The sequence below is a fragment of the Opisthocomus hoazin genome, chromosome 27, assembly GCF_030867145.1.
Source record: "Opisthocomus hoazin isolate bOpiHoa1 chromosome 27, bOpiHoa1.hap1, whole genome shotgun sequence".
Classification (NCBI taxonomy): Eukaryota; Metazoa; Chordata; class Aves; order Opisthocomiformes; family Opisthocomidae; genus Opisthocomus; species Opisthocomus hoazin.
Window position 1 is genome coordinate 1,334,409 of NC_134440.1, and position 14,745 is coordinate 1,349,153.

The 14,745-nt window shown below is 71.4% G+C and overlaps 1 protein-coding gene across 1 annotated transcript; it reads right to left on the reverse strand.

Annotated features, from left to right (window-relative positions):
- Window positions 1-256: 256 nt before the first annotated feature.
- HCN2 (hyperpolarization activated cyclic nucleotide gated potassium and sodium channel 2) lies at window positions 257-13,636 on the reverse strand. The gene is made up of 8 exons (XM_075444396.1): window positions 13,130-13,636; window positions 6,341-6,764; window positions 4,458-4,619; window positions 3,491-3,709; window positions 3,139-3,285; window positions 2,629-2,869; window positions 2,285-2,449; window positions 257-2,151 (listed from the first exon to the last, which is right to left on the reverse strand). The coding sequence occupies exons 1-8, from the start codon at window positions 13,600-13,602 to the stop codon at window positions 1,199-1,201; spliced, it is 2,784 nt and encodes a 927-aa protein (XP_075300511.1). The 5' UTR covers window positions 13,603-13,636; the 3' UTR covers window positions 257-1,198.
- Window positions 13,637-14,745: the final 1,109 nt, after the last annotated feature.

Here is a 14,745-nt window from a genome sequence, read left to right on the forward strand (position 1 = left end):
CAGGCTCCTCCCTGCTCCCTCCTTGCTGCTGCTGGAGCAGGGACCGGGCGCTGCCAGCACGGGGAAGGTTCTGGGAGGAGGCTTCACCCCTTGTCGGTTCTGCTGGCAGGGAAGCAGCTCGTCACAGGCTGGGGCTGTGCCCGGTGGCAGGGCTCCCAGGGCTGGCCGAGGGGAGCAGGAGCAGCCGGGGCCGCAGCAGGGAGGGACGGTGACGGAGAAGCAGAGACGGAGTCGTGCGTAGCTCTGTCAGTGGCTGACGTTTATTGCACAGGATGGGCTGGGGGCGAAGGCGGACGCTCGGAGCGGGGCCGGGGCGGCGGGCAGCCCCTCGCTCCCGGCCGCTGCGTACATTCACTGTGGAAGGCTCCGGAGCGCCAGGCAGAGGCATCCGTGCACGGCCCCTGCACACACGTGTCTGCAGGTGCACACACACACACACACACACACACACACATATGCACACGCCAGAGCACGCCCTGCCTGCCTGCGGAGCCTGGCAGCGGGGTCTGCCCGTGGGGCACCCCAGGCCCGGGCTCCAGCTCTGCCTCTGTCCTAGCACTGGCTACGGGGGGGGGGGGGGTCGGGCTGCGTTCGCCTCCCCCAGCCCCGGGCTCTGGCGGGGCACAGGGTGTGCGTGGGGTGCTCACGAGCCTCAGGGCCACCATCCCGCAGACCCCTGCCCCAACTTACCTCCAGTCCTGGGCCGTCACCCCTCGCCTGGGGTCTGTGGGGGGGAGGCAGGGACACGCGCGGGCGCCGGGGTGGGCCAGCGTGCCCGAACCCTGGGGAGGGGTCCTGCAGATGCACACACAGGCACGCGCTCGGTCATACAGATCATACACAGAGCTGGTCACGGGGACGATGCAGCTGTGGCTTCTGTGGGGCAGCCGGGGAGGCTGGGGGCAGCGGGGCTTCACCGCAGGGAGCGGGCGATGGGGACAGACTTTGGTCGGAGGTGATGCAGCCGGGGGCTCAGCCCCGTGGTGGGTGGGGGGCACGGAGCACCCGTGCCCACCCCGGCAGCTGCACCGCTCTGCGGCGTGGAGCGGGACGAAGCCGGGAGCAGGGCTGGCACCGTGGCGGGGGGGGGGGGAGGCAGCCGGTGGGGCGGCCGCAGCCCTCACCGGGCGCAGGGTGGGCATGGGGCGAGACGGGGGCTCACTGCGCAGCCCCTCCGGCACACGCGTCCCCGCGGAGGTCACAAGTTGGAAGACAGCCTGGACTTGGCCGGGTCCGTGTCGGGCGTGCTGGCCGCCGAATCCTTGCGGGCTGCCATCGAGTCCTGCGGCAGCGCGGGCGGCCCCGCGTGCACCGAGCCCGTGGGTGCTGGGTGGGCCGCGGCCCCCCGTGCCGCAGCCTGGCCCCGCAGCGCGGGTGGGGGGCCGGGGCCCGGCGAGGCGGCAGCCGGGCCCCCGCCGATGGAGGCACAGGACTCGCGGGCCGAGGCCGGGGGGCTCTGGGTGCTGCCGGCCGCCAGCCCGTGGGGCAGGGAGGGCTGCGAGGCCGAGAGCGGCCGCGACTCCTGGCTGAGGCTGCTGGTGTGCAGGGCCTGCGTGCTCTTGTGGGCGGCCAGGCGCTGCGGCGAGCCGGGCACCGGCTGCGGGCTGAGGGACAGCTGGGACCCCCGCTGCCCCGGCGCGCCGCCCAGGGCCAACGTCCGGCCGGCCAGCGGGCTTTGGGACGGCGGGCTGGCTGCCGCCGCGGCGAAGGCGCTGGTGGAGGCGGGCAGGGCCCCGGGCTGCGCCTGGTCCTGCGAGGACGAGGGGTTGGCGTGGGGCACGGGGGGCTGCGGCTGCGGCGGGGGGCTCTGCTGCAGCAAGACGGGGGAGACGGCGAAGGGGCTGGGTACGGCCTGGGCGTACTGCAAGCGGCGCATCATGCGGGGCGAGCCCAGGGCCATGGAGCCCACCAGCGGGCTGGCCATCTGCGGGCAGAAGCTCATGGCGACGGCCTGCTGGAGCGTGGCGATGGCGGAGGTGACCTGGGGCTGGACGGGGCTGTACATGGCCGTGTGCTGCTGCAGCTCCGCCTGCTGCACCATCTCCCGGTCGTACTTGACGATCTCCTGGATGATCTCGTTCTCCTGGTTGTTGAAGACCCCCGAGTTGAGGTCGTGCTGCACTTTGTGGAGCAGGATCGAGTTCTTCTTCCCTGCAGGGAGGGGGCCGGGATAGGGAGTGCCATGAGACCCTGTCCTGGGGCTACGCTGGGCCCCCTGCCCCAGCCATGGCTGTCTCCCACTGCTGGGACACCCCCCAGAGCCCCCGAGCCCTCTGCGCCCTACCGATGCGGTCGAGGCGGTCGATGGCCACGGTCTCGAAGGCCCGTCTCATCATGGGGTACTCCTCCAGCACCTCGTTGAAGTTGTCCACCGAGAGCGAGTAGAGGCGGCAGTAGGTGTCTGCCCGGACGCTGGCCGTGCGCCGGCCACGGGTCAGCAGGCAGATTTCTGCGGAGGACACACCGGTGCCAAAGTCAAAACACCCCCAGCAAGGACAGGACATGGGGACAGGCCGGGGCGAGGGGCGAGAACCGCTGCGTGGTGGGTGCCCAGGGACAGTGCGGGGGGTCCTGGTGCCTCTTGCAGACCCTGGGAGGGAAGCTGGGCTCAGCCCCACCAGCGCTCACCTCCGAAGTAGGAGCCATCAGAGAGCTTCATCTCCTTGTTGCCCTTGGTGAGGATGCTGACCACCCCGTGCTGGATGAAGTACATCTTCTTGCCGATGGTGCCCTCGCGGATGATGTAGTCGCCCGGCTGGAACACCTCGAACTTCAGCTTGGTGAGCATCGCCGTGACGAAGTTGGGGTCTGCGTTGGCGAACAGCGGCATCGAGGCCACCAGCTTGCGGCAGTTGAAGTTCACGATTTCCTGCAGGTGAAGGCGGTGAGGGAGCAGGCGGCAGGGACGTGGCTGCCCCCAGGACGGGCTCACGGACACCCCAGCGTGCAGACACGGGGCACACGGGCTGCAAGGCTGGAGCAAGAGGTGCTCGACCCCCTGCGAGTGCATTGCAGGAGCCGGCGCGACCCACAGCCCCCCCCCCCCCCAAGCCAGGAGCCCTCACCGCCGGGGCTGGGGGGTGTCCCCGTCCTCAAACAGCACCCCACGGCCGGCCCTGCAGCCCCGGGAGCCCTCACCTCACGCAGGGGCTCATTGAGCTCCCCCAGGATGCTGTCCTCGTCGAACATCTTGCCCTGGTAGCGGTGCTCGTAGTAGTCGTGGATCTTCTGGCGGAAGTCGGCGGGCAGCTTGTGGAAGGACATGTACTGCTCCACCTGCTTGTACTGCGGGGAGAGGCCGCGTCAGCTGCGGGGCCGGGACCCCCACCCACGCCTCCGCTCCGTGGGGAGGGTCCCGCTCCACCGCCCTGGCCCTGCCCCATGGACGGCGCCGACGCGGAGCCCTCGCCCCAGCGGCTGCTGCAGCGGCAGGAGGGCTGCGCCGGCCGGGTGCCGGGTGGGAGCCGTGGTCCCATCCAGCCCACCCTACCTTCTCCTGGTACTGGCGCCGGGAGGAGTCCAGCGACTGGATGAGGGCGGTGGCGTGGCCGATGAACATGGCGTAGCACGTGGCCCCCACGATCATGCTCAGCATGGTCAGCCAGATGTCCGTCATGCTCTCGGGCGCCTGCTTCCCGTAGCCGATGCAGAGCATGTGGCTCATGGACTTGAAGAGGGCGAAGGAGTAGAGCTCGCTCCAGGAGTCGTTCTGCAGCGACAGGGACGGCGGCGGCGCTCAGCCTGGCTGCTCGCACGAGGTGGGGCCGGTGCCCGGGCTCAGGCCTGGCATTCTGCACCCCAGCGCCCGCTGGCTCCGCTTTAGGTAGTCAGACATTTGATGTTTTTGAAGTCGGTATCAAACGGCGCGATGGGCGCAAGCTCCGCGTTGCTGCGTCACCGCGCCCCTCGCGCCCGGGAGCCTGCGGCCGTGGCCGGGACAGCAGGCAGCGGCAGGCAGGGACGGGTTGGTGGCTCCGGGCAGGAACCCCCCCAGCCCACCCACAAGCGAAGCCCCAGACCACCCCGCCCAGGAGTGAAGCAGTCGGGGAAGGAGACGCACGAGACGAGGATGAGAGGAAGGGGAGGAAGCCAGGCGGGGGGGGCAGAGCAGAGATGGAAACCCTGGCAGAACAGGACGAGACGGACAGAGGGAGAAGAGCCATTTGTAGCAGGCTGCAGGGCTGAGAGGGAGCAATTAGGAATGTGGTCCATTACTTATTAACAGCAGCTCTATTGCTAATGAGCAGGAGAAGGAGGCAGGGGACAGGGCAGAGTGCCATGTCAGCATCTCCTGCCCGGATCAATCTCCTGCCCTGGGTCCCACAAGACCTCGCCAGGGCCCCGCAGCACCGGCGTGGCGATGGCATCTCCTGGGGCAGTGGGGAAAGGCCAGACGACACGGGGCTGGACGGGGCCCGGGGGCAGCCGGGCAGGGAGCACCAGGGGTCGGCACTCACCACCATCCCGTTGATGGAGACCCAGCAGTTCTGGGGGAAATCCTGCAGCATGGGCACCAGGAACTGGAGGCAGCCGTCCCAGTGGCAGAGCAGCAGCATCATCCCGATGAGGTTGATGATCCTCATCACCGCGCTGGCCAGGTCGTAGGTCATGTGGAAAATCTGCGGGCGGAGGGGCCGGGGTGGGACAGCTGACGGTGAGCGCAGGGACTGTCCCCTCACCGCCTGGCCCCACTCGGGCCACCACCGCGAGGTCTTGGCCAAGAGGCTCTCACGGCTGGCCCTCGCCGAGGGGCTGCGCTCCACCTGCCCGTTCGTAGCCAGTGAGGTGCCACCACGCTGCCGCCGCGAAGAGCACGGACGGCTGCGAGCTCTGATGGGGATGAGCCAGCGCTGGTGGGTGCTCGGGGAGAGCCCAGTGCTCTGGGCACCGCGAGGGAGCGGGGCAGCCCCGGGCAGCGGGCACGGGGTCCCAGCCTCAGCCATGGGGCGGCTTTTGGTAAAGAGGGTCCGAGGTGCCCACGTTGGGGTGGTGCTGAAGGGAGACCCTGACCCGGGGAGAGCGGCCCGGGTGGCTCCACACAGTCTGCTCCGCCGGAGATCCCACCCCAGCGAGGACAGGGTGGTGACCCCCCAGCACTGGTGGCTACAGGAGCTCTGAGACCCATCAGAGACACCCTGGGCGAGACCCGGTGGGATGGGATGGGGAAGGAAGAAGGTGGAGGGTGAGGGGCTGGGGAAGGGGCAGCCTGGGGTGAGGACAGGCAAGAGCAGCTGCAGCCCCATCTCTGCCGGCCTCGGGCACGTCCCTTCCCCACTGCAGCCGGCAGCGACGGCCCCCCCGGGGCAGCCCCTCACTGCTGGGGCTGCTGGGGGCAAAACCAGGCCCATGCAGCCCCCCCAGCATCGCTCCCCCAGCAAATGCCGGCCCTGACCGCGGCGTCTCCAGAGCAGGCGAGGTCCTGGCAGGGATTGGGGCCGCGGCCCCTCCTGTCCCCGAAAGCGGATGCGATTGCCGGGACGATCTGCGCAGCCACGCAGGGGTTCAGCTCGACCCCGGGGCTCTCCACGCTCCGTCCCGTCCGAAAGTGAAGATGGCGCAGAGCCGGAGCCCGGGCAGCGGAGGGACGGGGGGACGCGTTGGGACGGGGGGGGGCTGCAGGAGGCTCCCGCAGCAGAGCCCAGTGAGCCCCTGCACAGCCACCAGCCCCCGCGCCCGAGCCTTGCGCCCGAGCCGAGCACACCCCAGCCCGGCACAAAGGCCCCACGCGCACCGAGCCCGGCAGCACCCAGCCTCCTGCCCGGGGGTCCCGCCGCCCCCGAGGGGCTGGGGCTCCTGCAGCCCTCCCCGCGCGCCCCGAGGTCCCGGCAGAGCTGGGAGCCGGAGGGGACCTGGGCAGGGGGACGCGGTCGAGCTGCCGGCAGAGCACGGGGCCGCACGGCTGCCCGCGCTGGCCATGCTGTCACCCGTGGGTGGTGACGTACGACGGCACCGGGACCGGCCATGCGAACCCCAGCACCCAGACACACGCGGGCTCGCCCACATGTGTGCACAGACACACACACACACGTGCACACACGTGCACAGGGCACGGCTCGGCTGCAGCCCAGCAGCCCGGGGAGCTGGGGCGGCTGCCTCCGCACCGGAGCAGACCAGGAGCGCTCTCAGGTCCCCGCTGTCCCCTGGGGACAGAGCGGGGGGGAAGGCGGGGGACGCCCAGGGACTCCGAGAGCCTCCCCCCTCCAGGAGGGTCACAGCACCCACCAGTCCCACCCACCCTTGGGGGGCAGCCCCGAGCCCCCCGCCCTCGCAGGGACCCCTCCTGGCTCCCGCGCTGCCGGCGCAGGGACCCGCGGTGGGGCTCGTCCCACGGGACCCTCACCTCCTCCCACTGGTGGATGTAGCGGATGAGCCGGGAGAGGCGGAGGAGCCGCAGGAGGCTGAGGATCTTGGTGAAGCGGACGATGCGGAGGGCACGGGCCGTCTTGTACACCTCCGAGTCTATGCCCTTCTCCACGATGAGGAAGACGTAGTCCACGGGGATGGAGGAGACAAAGTCCACCACAAACCAGGTCTTGAGGTACTTCTTCTTGATCCTCTCGGGGTCCAGGATGATTTCTGTGTTGTCCTCAATGACAATCCCGGTCCGGAAGTTCAGCACCAGGTCCATCAGGAAGAAGGTGTCGGAGACCACATTGAACACGATCCAGGGTGCCGTGGTCTCCTCCTTGAAGAAGGTGATGCCCACGGGAATGATGATCAGGTTGCCCACCATGAAGAGCAGCATCGTGAAGTCCCAGTAAAACCTGGGGAGCAGGAGGATGGAGGAGGGTGTCACCAGCGCCCCGCAGCCACCCCCGCACTGAAGGCACCGGGCCACCGCGCCCCGCCGCAGGGGACACACATTACCAGGGTGCCATCACCCCAGTGCCACCTTGGCCCCAGGGACACATCCTGCTCCCCCCAGCTGCCCCGGGGCTGATCCTGCAGCCCAGCGCAGTCCCTGGATGAGGCAGGGCTGTGCCAGTGCAGAGGAGGTGCAGGATGGGGCCGGGGGCTGCCCGCCGCAGGGGGGTGGGGGGGATGGGGGGGTGTCTTCCTGCACTGCTGGCTTGGCCGGGGGTCTTGCCTGAGCACCCAGAGCCTGGAAGCTCTGAGGGTGAGGGAGAACGATGGAGCCGGTGCGGGAGACCCTCCTGTCGAGCCGCCCCGGGGTGCCCATGGGCTGGGGACCACCCTCACCCCCAAACCGCCTGCCGTGGCCGGGCCATCCCGGTCAAGGTCGCAGGGGAGGCAGGATGGAGAGCAGCCCCCCTCCTCGCTCCAAGAGGGGGGACCCGAGGACAGGGGACGGCACCCTCGGGGAACCCCTGTGCCTCTCTGGACCAGGCTGCGGTCCCGGTTTCGGGGCTGCGTCTCGGACCCCGGCAGCGCGGCCGCGGTGGAAGCCACTGCAGGTCCCGGTGCTGCGGGTCACGTCCAGCTGGAGCCGGAGCCGGCGTCGCCCGCAGCCCGCTCAGCCGGCGGAGGGGTGGGCGGCCGCCCCGGCTTTGCCCCTGCCTGGGCCACATATCACCGCCGCCCTCTCCTGCCTCACCCTCCTCCTCCTCTCCTTGCTCCTTGTCCCCGTCCTCCCGGTCACCGATGACCTTCCCGAGCGCCTGCAAGGTCACAGCAGCCCCATCCCGGCAGGACGCTGTGGAGCGGACCCCGGCCCCTCGCTCCCCCCCGCCCCACGCTGGGGGGGCAGGAGGGGAGGGTGCTCCTCAGTGCCACGCACGCAGGCAGGACCCCTGCCCACGCATCTGCTCTCAGCCCCCCGCCACGCTGCCCGCCCCGGGCAGGACCCCCGGGAGCCGCACGCTGATGGGCAGGGGGTGCCCGGGCCGCACTGCCAGGGTGGGGGGACGAGACGGGGGGCACCTCCTGCACACAGGAGCGGGCGGTGGGCTGGCTCCGTCCGTCCCCCCCCCGCAGATTAGCGCAGGACCAGGAGGAGCGGAGCATCCCAGCTCCTGACCTTTCTCCAATGACACCTTCCCCATGGGAGACGTTGCCGTGGCAACCGGGAGTGATGTCACTGCTGCACAGCGATGACTTCACGCCCAGGGCCGTCTCCAGGGTACCCTCCCCAGCTGCCTGCCGTGAGGAGGGGGCCGTGCTCCCCCCGTGCCCTGCCGACCCCCACGGCCCAGCTCCGGCCGCCGGCACCGAGCGGCTCCAGCGCCCGGCGAGACCCCGTGGGCAGCGAGGCTGGGCCTTGGTGGGCTCTGCCGGACCCCCCGGCTCCACCACAACCCCCCGAGACGCAGGCGTTGGCAGAGTCGCTGCTGAGGTGGGGGCACCCGCAGCCCCGGGCGGGATCTGCCCCCCGACCCCCCATCAGATGGACCCAGCGAGGCTGGGGGGGGCACGAGCCATGCAAAGCTGTGAAGAACAAAGATTAAATAACCACGCCAGCTGGGCAGAACTCCCCACCGGCTCAAATCCCTTTGCAATCTGGCCAAGCCAGGGCAGAACTCAGACCACTGAGAAAGACAAACTGCTCCTGACCCCCCAGCACACACGACTGACTCTGTGCCATCTCTCTGGGGACCCGGATGCGATGCCAACGCTTTCCTCCTCAGAGGGCAGTGTGTGCATAGACGAAGGATCCAATCCATGCTACTAAAAATATCTGAAAACAAATTAATTAGGATCCTCGGTGCCCCCTCCCTTGCCTCTGACCCAGTTGAACGACAGCGATGATGCCGGAAGACGCCAAAAGCCCCGAGCGCGGGGGCTGCTGCGTTCCTGCTCCATCGCCTGCCCGAAGCCTGGCGCAGTGGCAGGAGCCAAGTCGGGGCCGAGCACCCCCACCCAGTCCCAGGGACCCCACCATGCTCCTGCCCCCGAGACCCCGGAGCACATCCCTCCACGGAGCTGCTGCCTCCCCAGCACCCCAAAACCCCAACGGAGACCCCAGTGCCGGAGAGGCACGGAGCAACCCCAACGGCTGCACCAGCAAAAGCCTCCCCGTTCACCCGCTGTCACTACGGGGGAGGGGGCCACGAGACCCCCCCGAGCCATCCAGGGGGCACGGCCACAGGGATGTCCCCTCTCAGCTCCATCACCATCACACACAGCTCCGGGGGCTGCCAGGGACGATCCAGCTGCCTCCGCACGCTGGGCGCAATGCGTCGCTCCCCTCCACAGCGTGCCCATCGCCCGGGCTCTGCGCTGCCCGCTCGCCCGCCAGCCTGGGCCAACGAAGCTCCCCAAGACCCCCGACCCTGCTCCGCGGGCTGAGCCCCTCACCCGGACCAGGGCCTTGGCTGCCCGGCGCGGGATCGGTGCGGGATCGGTGCGGGATCGGCGCGGGATCGGCGCGGGATCGGCGCTTCACAAACTCGCACCGAATACTCGTATTCTAAAAACGAGGTCGCTCTTGGAAGTGGGTTAAGAAGCCAACGGCAGAACTTTGCCCGAGCCGAGCGAGCAGCAAGGTACAGAGCCCAGCACGAAACCCAAACCCCCGCGTCCCAGTACAGCCAGTTGTGATGAACGACTGGTGCTGCTCTCCCCTGGAAAACCTTTAACCCCAGGGTCCCTGGGGAGGGGGATAAAGGCTTTGCAAACCGCTCCAGGACCCAGACCTTCCCAATCCCCCCAACAGCCGTCGCAGCCCTTCTTCGCTGATGACCGAGCGGTGGCTTCCAGCAGCCCCCAGCTCCCACCGCCCCACGCCGACGCGCAGAGGGGCGGAACAGCTCCCTGACACCCGCACCACGGGGAACGGTGACACCGGCACCAGCAGCCGCCCACGGGGCTGGCACGGACACCGGCAGCGACGGCAGCCAGCGTGCCCCGTCGCTCCGCTCGGGAGCCCCGACGGTGGCATCCACGCGGCGGTGGCAGCAGCAAAGCCCCGAAACCATTTTAAGCCCGGATGAGGAAGGCTCTGGCCCAGCAGCACTGGGGACGCGCGCTCTGGACGCGGCTTCGCCCCCGACTCGGGTGCGGGACTGGCTCTTGCAACAGATTCACCGGCAGCGCAGACCCCCGGCTCAGCGCCAGCCCCGCGGAAGGCTGCGGGCGCCGGGCTGGCGGGACGGGGTGCCGGGGCGGCCGTACCGGGCGGCCCCGCGGCGGTCACGGGGAGACCGGCACCGCGTGGCTCGCAGCACCGCTGCCCGTCCAGCCAGGCACCGGGCTGAGCCCCCCACCCGCGCTCACGCCAGCCTCTCACCGGAGGGATCGGCCGCGGAGCTGGGGCACCCGCTCCCCAGCACCGGGCTCCTGTGCCCCGGGAAGCGCCCGCTCCCCGGTAACGCCGCCGGGCTCCCCTCTGCCCCGGCCCCACGCGCGTCGCTGCCCCGAGGCCTCGCAGCACCCCGGCCCCGTGCACAGCCCTGCCTGCCCCGGCTGCGTACGGGCTGTCAGGGTGGGAGCCGGACCAGAACCGAGGCCTGGATGCGGCCCCCCAGCTCCCGATCCCACCCCAAGAGCGATACCCCAGTTGCAGAAATGCCAACAGAAACAACAACAGTCGATTCTAGCTGGTTTTCTTCCTCCTATTGATAAAGCTCAGAAGTGGCAAAGACAGAAGAGACATCCGAGCACCCACCCAAAAGGAGGAGGCTCAGCTCGACACCGTCTGCTTCAGTGCCCGAGGTCTCTCTCCTCAGATTTGCAGCTCCTGATCTCAACCAGCCACCCAGGCTGCTTCCGAATAATTCAATATTTATGTAAATAGCAGCCTCCGTTCCTGGAGCAAGTTGGCCCCTAAATTTTGCATGAATAATCGCAGCGCTGTGTCCGTGAGGACAGGATCTCTAAACGACTCCGATTATGAAATGATGTCACATGTGCAGATGGGTAATGCTTTTATCTCAAGATGGGAAAATGGGTTGTGCAGGGCAGATGCAGCTGGGTTCCAACACGACGACGTTCCACGACCATCACTAGACAAACGTAGTATTTTTTTAAGGCAGGACAGTGTGGAATAGACGGCCACATCCCCAACACGCCCAGGCAGAGAGGGCTCCTGAGGACCGGGCATTCAGCCCTGCGTCGAGCCGACCCTGCACGCGTGTGGACGCAGACGACGCTGCGGCTCTGCCTGCAGCCCCTCCCCGCCGGGCAGGGAACGCTCCCGCGCCGCCCGCAGCACCCAGACGCAGGCAGCGGCTCTTCCCAACGGCTTTCGAGTCCCGACAGCGGCTCCAGGAGGGATGGAGCCAGCGCCGGGCAGGCTGGCCAGGGTGACTCTCCAAGGTCACCCGGGCGCAGATCGGCGCCCGCCGCCAGCTCCAGCCCAGGGAGCGATGCAGCTGCGCCCTGGGGAAGCCTCCGAGGCCTCGCTCCTGCCGCAGGCCCACGGCAGGGAGACCCTGCTCCTGGCAGCACTGCGGGCTCTGCTGCCGGGACCGCGGCGCTGCCGGCTCGGAGTCGGCCGCAGGAGCGGGGCAGGTTCTGTCCCTGTGCTGTCGTGGGGGGGACAGCGGGGCCAGGCCATCGCCCCGCTCCCAGCCTCCCCCAACAGCCCGCAGCCGGACCCCCGGGTGCCACCGCCGCACCTGCCCCGTCGCAGCAGGGACAGCAGAGCTCCCTCGGCCACGGGACGGGCGACGGCCGCGCGGTGCAGCCGCCCCTCGCCCTGGCTCTGCAGCAGACCTGGTGCCCAGCTGGCGGGCCACGGAGGGGGCTCCAACGGATCCCCACAGCAGGTGCCCCACAGGAACGTCCGCTGCAAGGGCACAAGACCCCTGTGCGGGAGGTCAGTCCTGAGAGGGGGCTGAGGGCCTCCGGCTGCCCCTCTGGAAGATGCCAGATCAGCCCAGGACCTGCCATGAGGGCGGGAGCAGGAGGTGCCAGCGCTGGTCCCTGCTCCGAGCCCACCCAGCCAGGGCAGACCCCACCACCCTCACCGGGACCCCTGCGCCCGTGGTGAGCAGGTCCCAGGGTCTGGCTCAGTGGCATCCCCCACACGGGCACCCAGCAGACCCTCTCCGAACCGCGCACCAGAGCGACTCGGAACTGACCCCGCGGTCCCGCAGCCCCTTCGAGGCTGCTGGACCCGACGGCTGGCTCAGCGGCGATGCCGGCAGGGTCTCGGCCACCCACGCCGCGAGGTGCCGTGCCCCCTGCCCAGCCGGACGGGCGTCCCTCCCGGCTCCCCGCACACGACCGGGAAGCACCCGCCACTTCGGAGCTCCCCGGGGCTCGGGGTGGAAAAGAGACGGAGCTGCAGAGTCCCCCTGCCCGGATTCGCCGTTCCTCGTCTGGAAGCCCCCCGGGCGGGATCCCGGGGGGCTCTGCTCCTCTCAGGAGACGAACCCCTCCTCAGACTCCCTGAACCTCACGGGCAGGATCAGGCCCCGCCGGGAGAGCGGGAGCCTTCGCAGAGCAGAGAGCAGCACGTCCTGCATCCCGACCCCGGCCCTGGAGGGGAGGGGGCGGCCTGGGGGCAGAGGCGAAGCCCGGTGGGGGGCTCCGGGGGTCGCGCCGGGCCGAGCCGCCCGAGGCCCAGGAAGGGCGCGGGGATGGGCACCCCCGGGCACCCCCCCGGCAAAGCCGAGGGCTCCCGGCACCCCCGGGTCGGCCGCGCTCGGCTGGGGAGGGGGTGCCCGGGCGCCAGCTCCCTCCCCCCCCGCCGCAGACAGGCGAGCGGCATCCGCGCTGCTGCCGCCGGCACGGCTCAAGGTGCCCTCTCCCCGGGCACGGCACGGCACGGCCCGGCCTCCCCTGCCCGGGCTCCGTCGCCCCCTCGGGCCCCGTCCCCGCCCGCGCTCGCTGGGGCCGGATGCACCGGCCCGGCCCCACGTTCCGACCCCCCCGGGATGCACCGGCCCCACGTTCCGACCCCCCCGGGATGCACCGGCCCCACGCTCCGACCCCCCCGGGATGCACCGGCCCCACGCTCCGACCCCCGCGGGATGCACCGGCCCCACGCTCCGACCCCCCCGGGATGCACCGGCCCCACGTTCCGACCCCCCCGGGATGCACCGGCCCCACGTTCCGACCCCCCCGGGATGCACCGGCCCCACGCTCCGACCCCCCCGGGATGCACCGGCCCCACGTTCCGACCCCCCCGGGATGCACCGGCCCCACGCTCCCCGCCCCGGGATGCACCGGCCCGGCCCCACGCTCCCCCCCCACGCCCCGCGGGGTCCCGGCGCAGCCCCCCCACCTGAAGTCGCTGTAGGGGTGGATGATCCAGGCCCCCGCCGACTTGACGCGCTCCTGCTCCCGCTCCACCGCCTTCTGCGAGCCGAACATCCGCAGCGAGAACTTGTTGACGCCGGGCTGGAGCATGGCCCCGAACTGCCGCTGCATGAAGCTGGCCTGGCTGCCGCGGGCCTCCTCGCCCGCATCCTCGCCCGCGCCCTCCTCGGCCGCCTTGGCCCCGCCGGGGGACGCCGCCCCCCCCCCACCGCCGCCGCCGCCGCCGCAGGAGAAGGAGACCTTGGGCTCGCGGGGCGGCTCCGGGCCGGGGCTCCGCGGCGGCTCCCCCCGCCGGCACTCGCCGTTCGGGGACCCCTTCCCGCCGCGGCCCCGCGCCCGCCCCGCCGCCGCCGCCCCCCCCCCGCAGCGCTTGGCCGCCTCGGCCGCCTCCTCCTCGGCCGCCGCCTCCCCGCCCGCCGCGCCGCGGCCCGCCCGCATCCTCCCGCTGCCGCCGCCGAGGCCACCGGCGGGCGAGTGGGGCCCGCCGCGGCGGGGGCGGGCCGGGGCGGGCCGGGGGCGGGCGGGGGCCGGGCCGGGGGCGGGCGGCTCCGCAGCTCCCCCCGCCGGCACAGCCCTCGGCGGCGGGACCTGCGAGCGGGGCCGCCCCGTCGGGGAGGGAGCGCTCCGGGCGCTGCCCCGTGAAACGCCCGTTCGCTTCCGTGCCCCGGGCGGCCCGAGCCCACCCCCGGCCCGGGACTGTGCGCGCCCCCGGGACCGCACCGGGGCGAGGAGCCCGGGAGAGGCCCCAGCGCTCCCCATCGCCGGGCTCAGCCCCGGGGCCGCCCCGGCGCGGGGTCCCGGCTCCCGCAGCCCCGGCCCCCGCGGGCCGCAGCCCGGGGCAGGGCGGGCGCGGTGCCGCGGCCGCTGCCGCCATCTCCCGGCCGCGGCGCAGAAGCGCAGCCGGACGGCCCCGGGCTGCGCGGTGCCTGCGGGCAGCCCCCGGCCCGACGGGCGAGGCGGCGGCTCAGGGGTCGCCGGGGGGCGGAGCGGGGTCCCGGAGCCGCCCGCCCCGCCGAACAGAGGCAGAAGCAGCGCTTTGTGCCGGGCAGGGCCCCGCACCCGCACCCCCGCCGGGAGATGAAGCCACGCGTGGATCCCCCCGGGACCGCAGACGCTCCCGGGTGGGAGCGGGGCCCGCGGCCAGCCCTGCCCAGCCCCGCACACAGGGCTGCACCCCGCTCCCCCGCCCCACACCCAGGGATGCACTTGGCTGCCGGGCGATGCTGCAAGGCCCCGGCTCACGGGGAGCGGGCCAGGCGGGGGCACCTCGGGGCAGCCAGGAGAGTGGGGGGATCCTCTCCAGCCCACAGCCACCATGGCCTCAGCCCACAGGCTGGCAGCAGGGAGGGACCCCCAGCCCATCCTCCATCCCCTCCCCAGGCACCACACCACGCACAAAGGCAGCAAAGGCCTCGCACCTTCACTCTCCCCCCCCCCGAATGAGCAGGACCCCCTGCAAGGGCTCCCACGGGCTGGGGCTGATCCTCGACCCCAGAGCTCCATGACACCAAGGAACCATGCAGCATGACGAGGTGACACCTGTCCCCAACCAGGCAGCGAGGCCCCCCCACCCGTGCTCCT

What these genes read in the sequence shown, in the direction of transcription:
- HCN2 (XM_075444396.1), bottom strand. Translation starts at nt 13,602, where the DNA reads ATGCGGGCGGGCCGCGGCGCGGCGGGCGGGGAGGCGGCGGCCGAGGAG. An exon ending in CACCCCTACAGCGACTTCAG is followed by an intron (nt 6,765 to 13,129) that starts GTGGGGGGGCTG and finishes CCTGCTCCCCAG; the next exon opens with GTTTTACTGGGACTTCACGA. An exon ending in GGCGCCAGTACCAGGAGAAG is followed by an intron (nt 3,286 to 3,490) that starts GTAGGGTGGGCT and finishes CTCTCCCCGCAG; the next exon opens with TACAAGCAGGTGGAGCAGTA.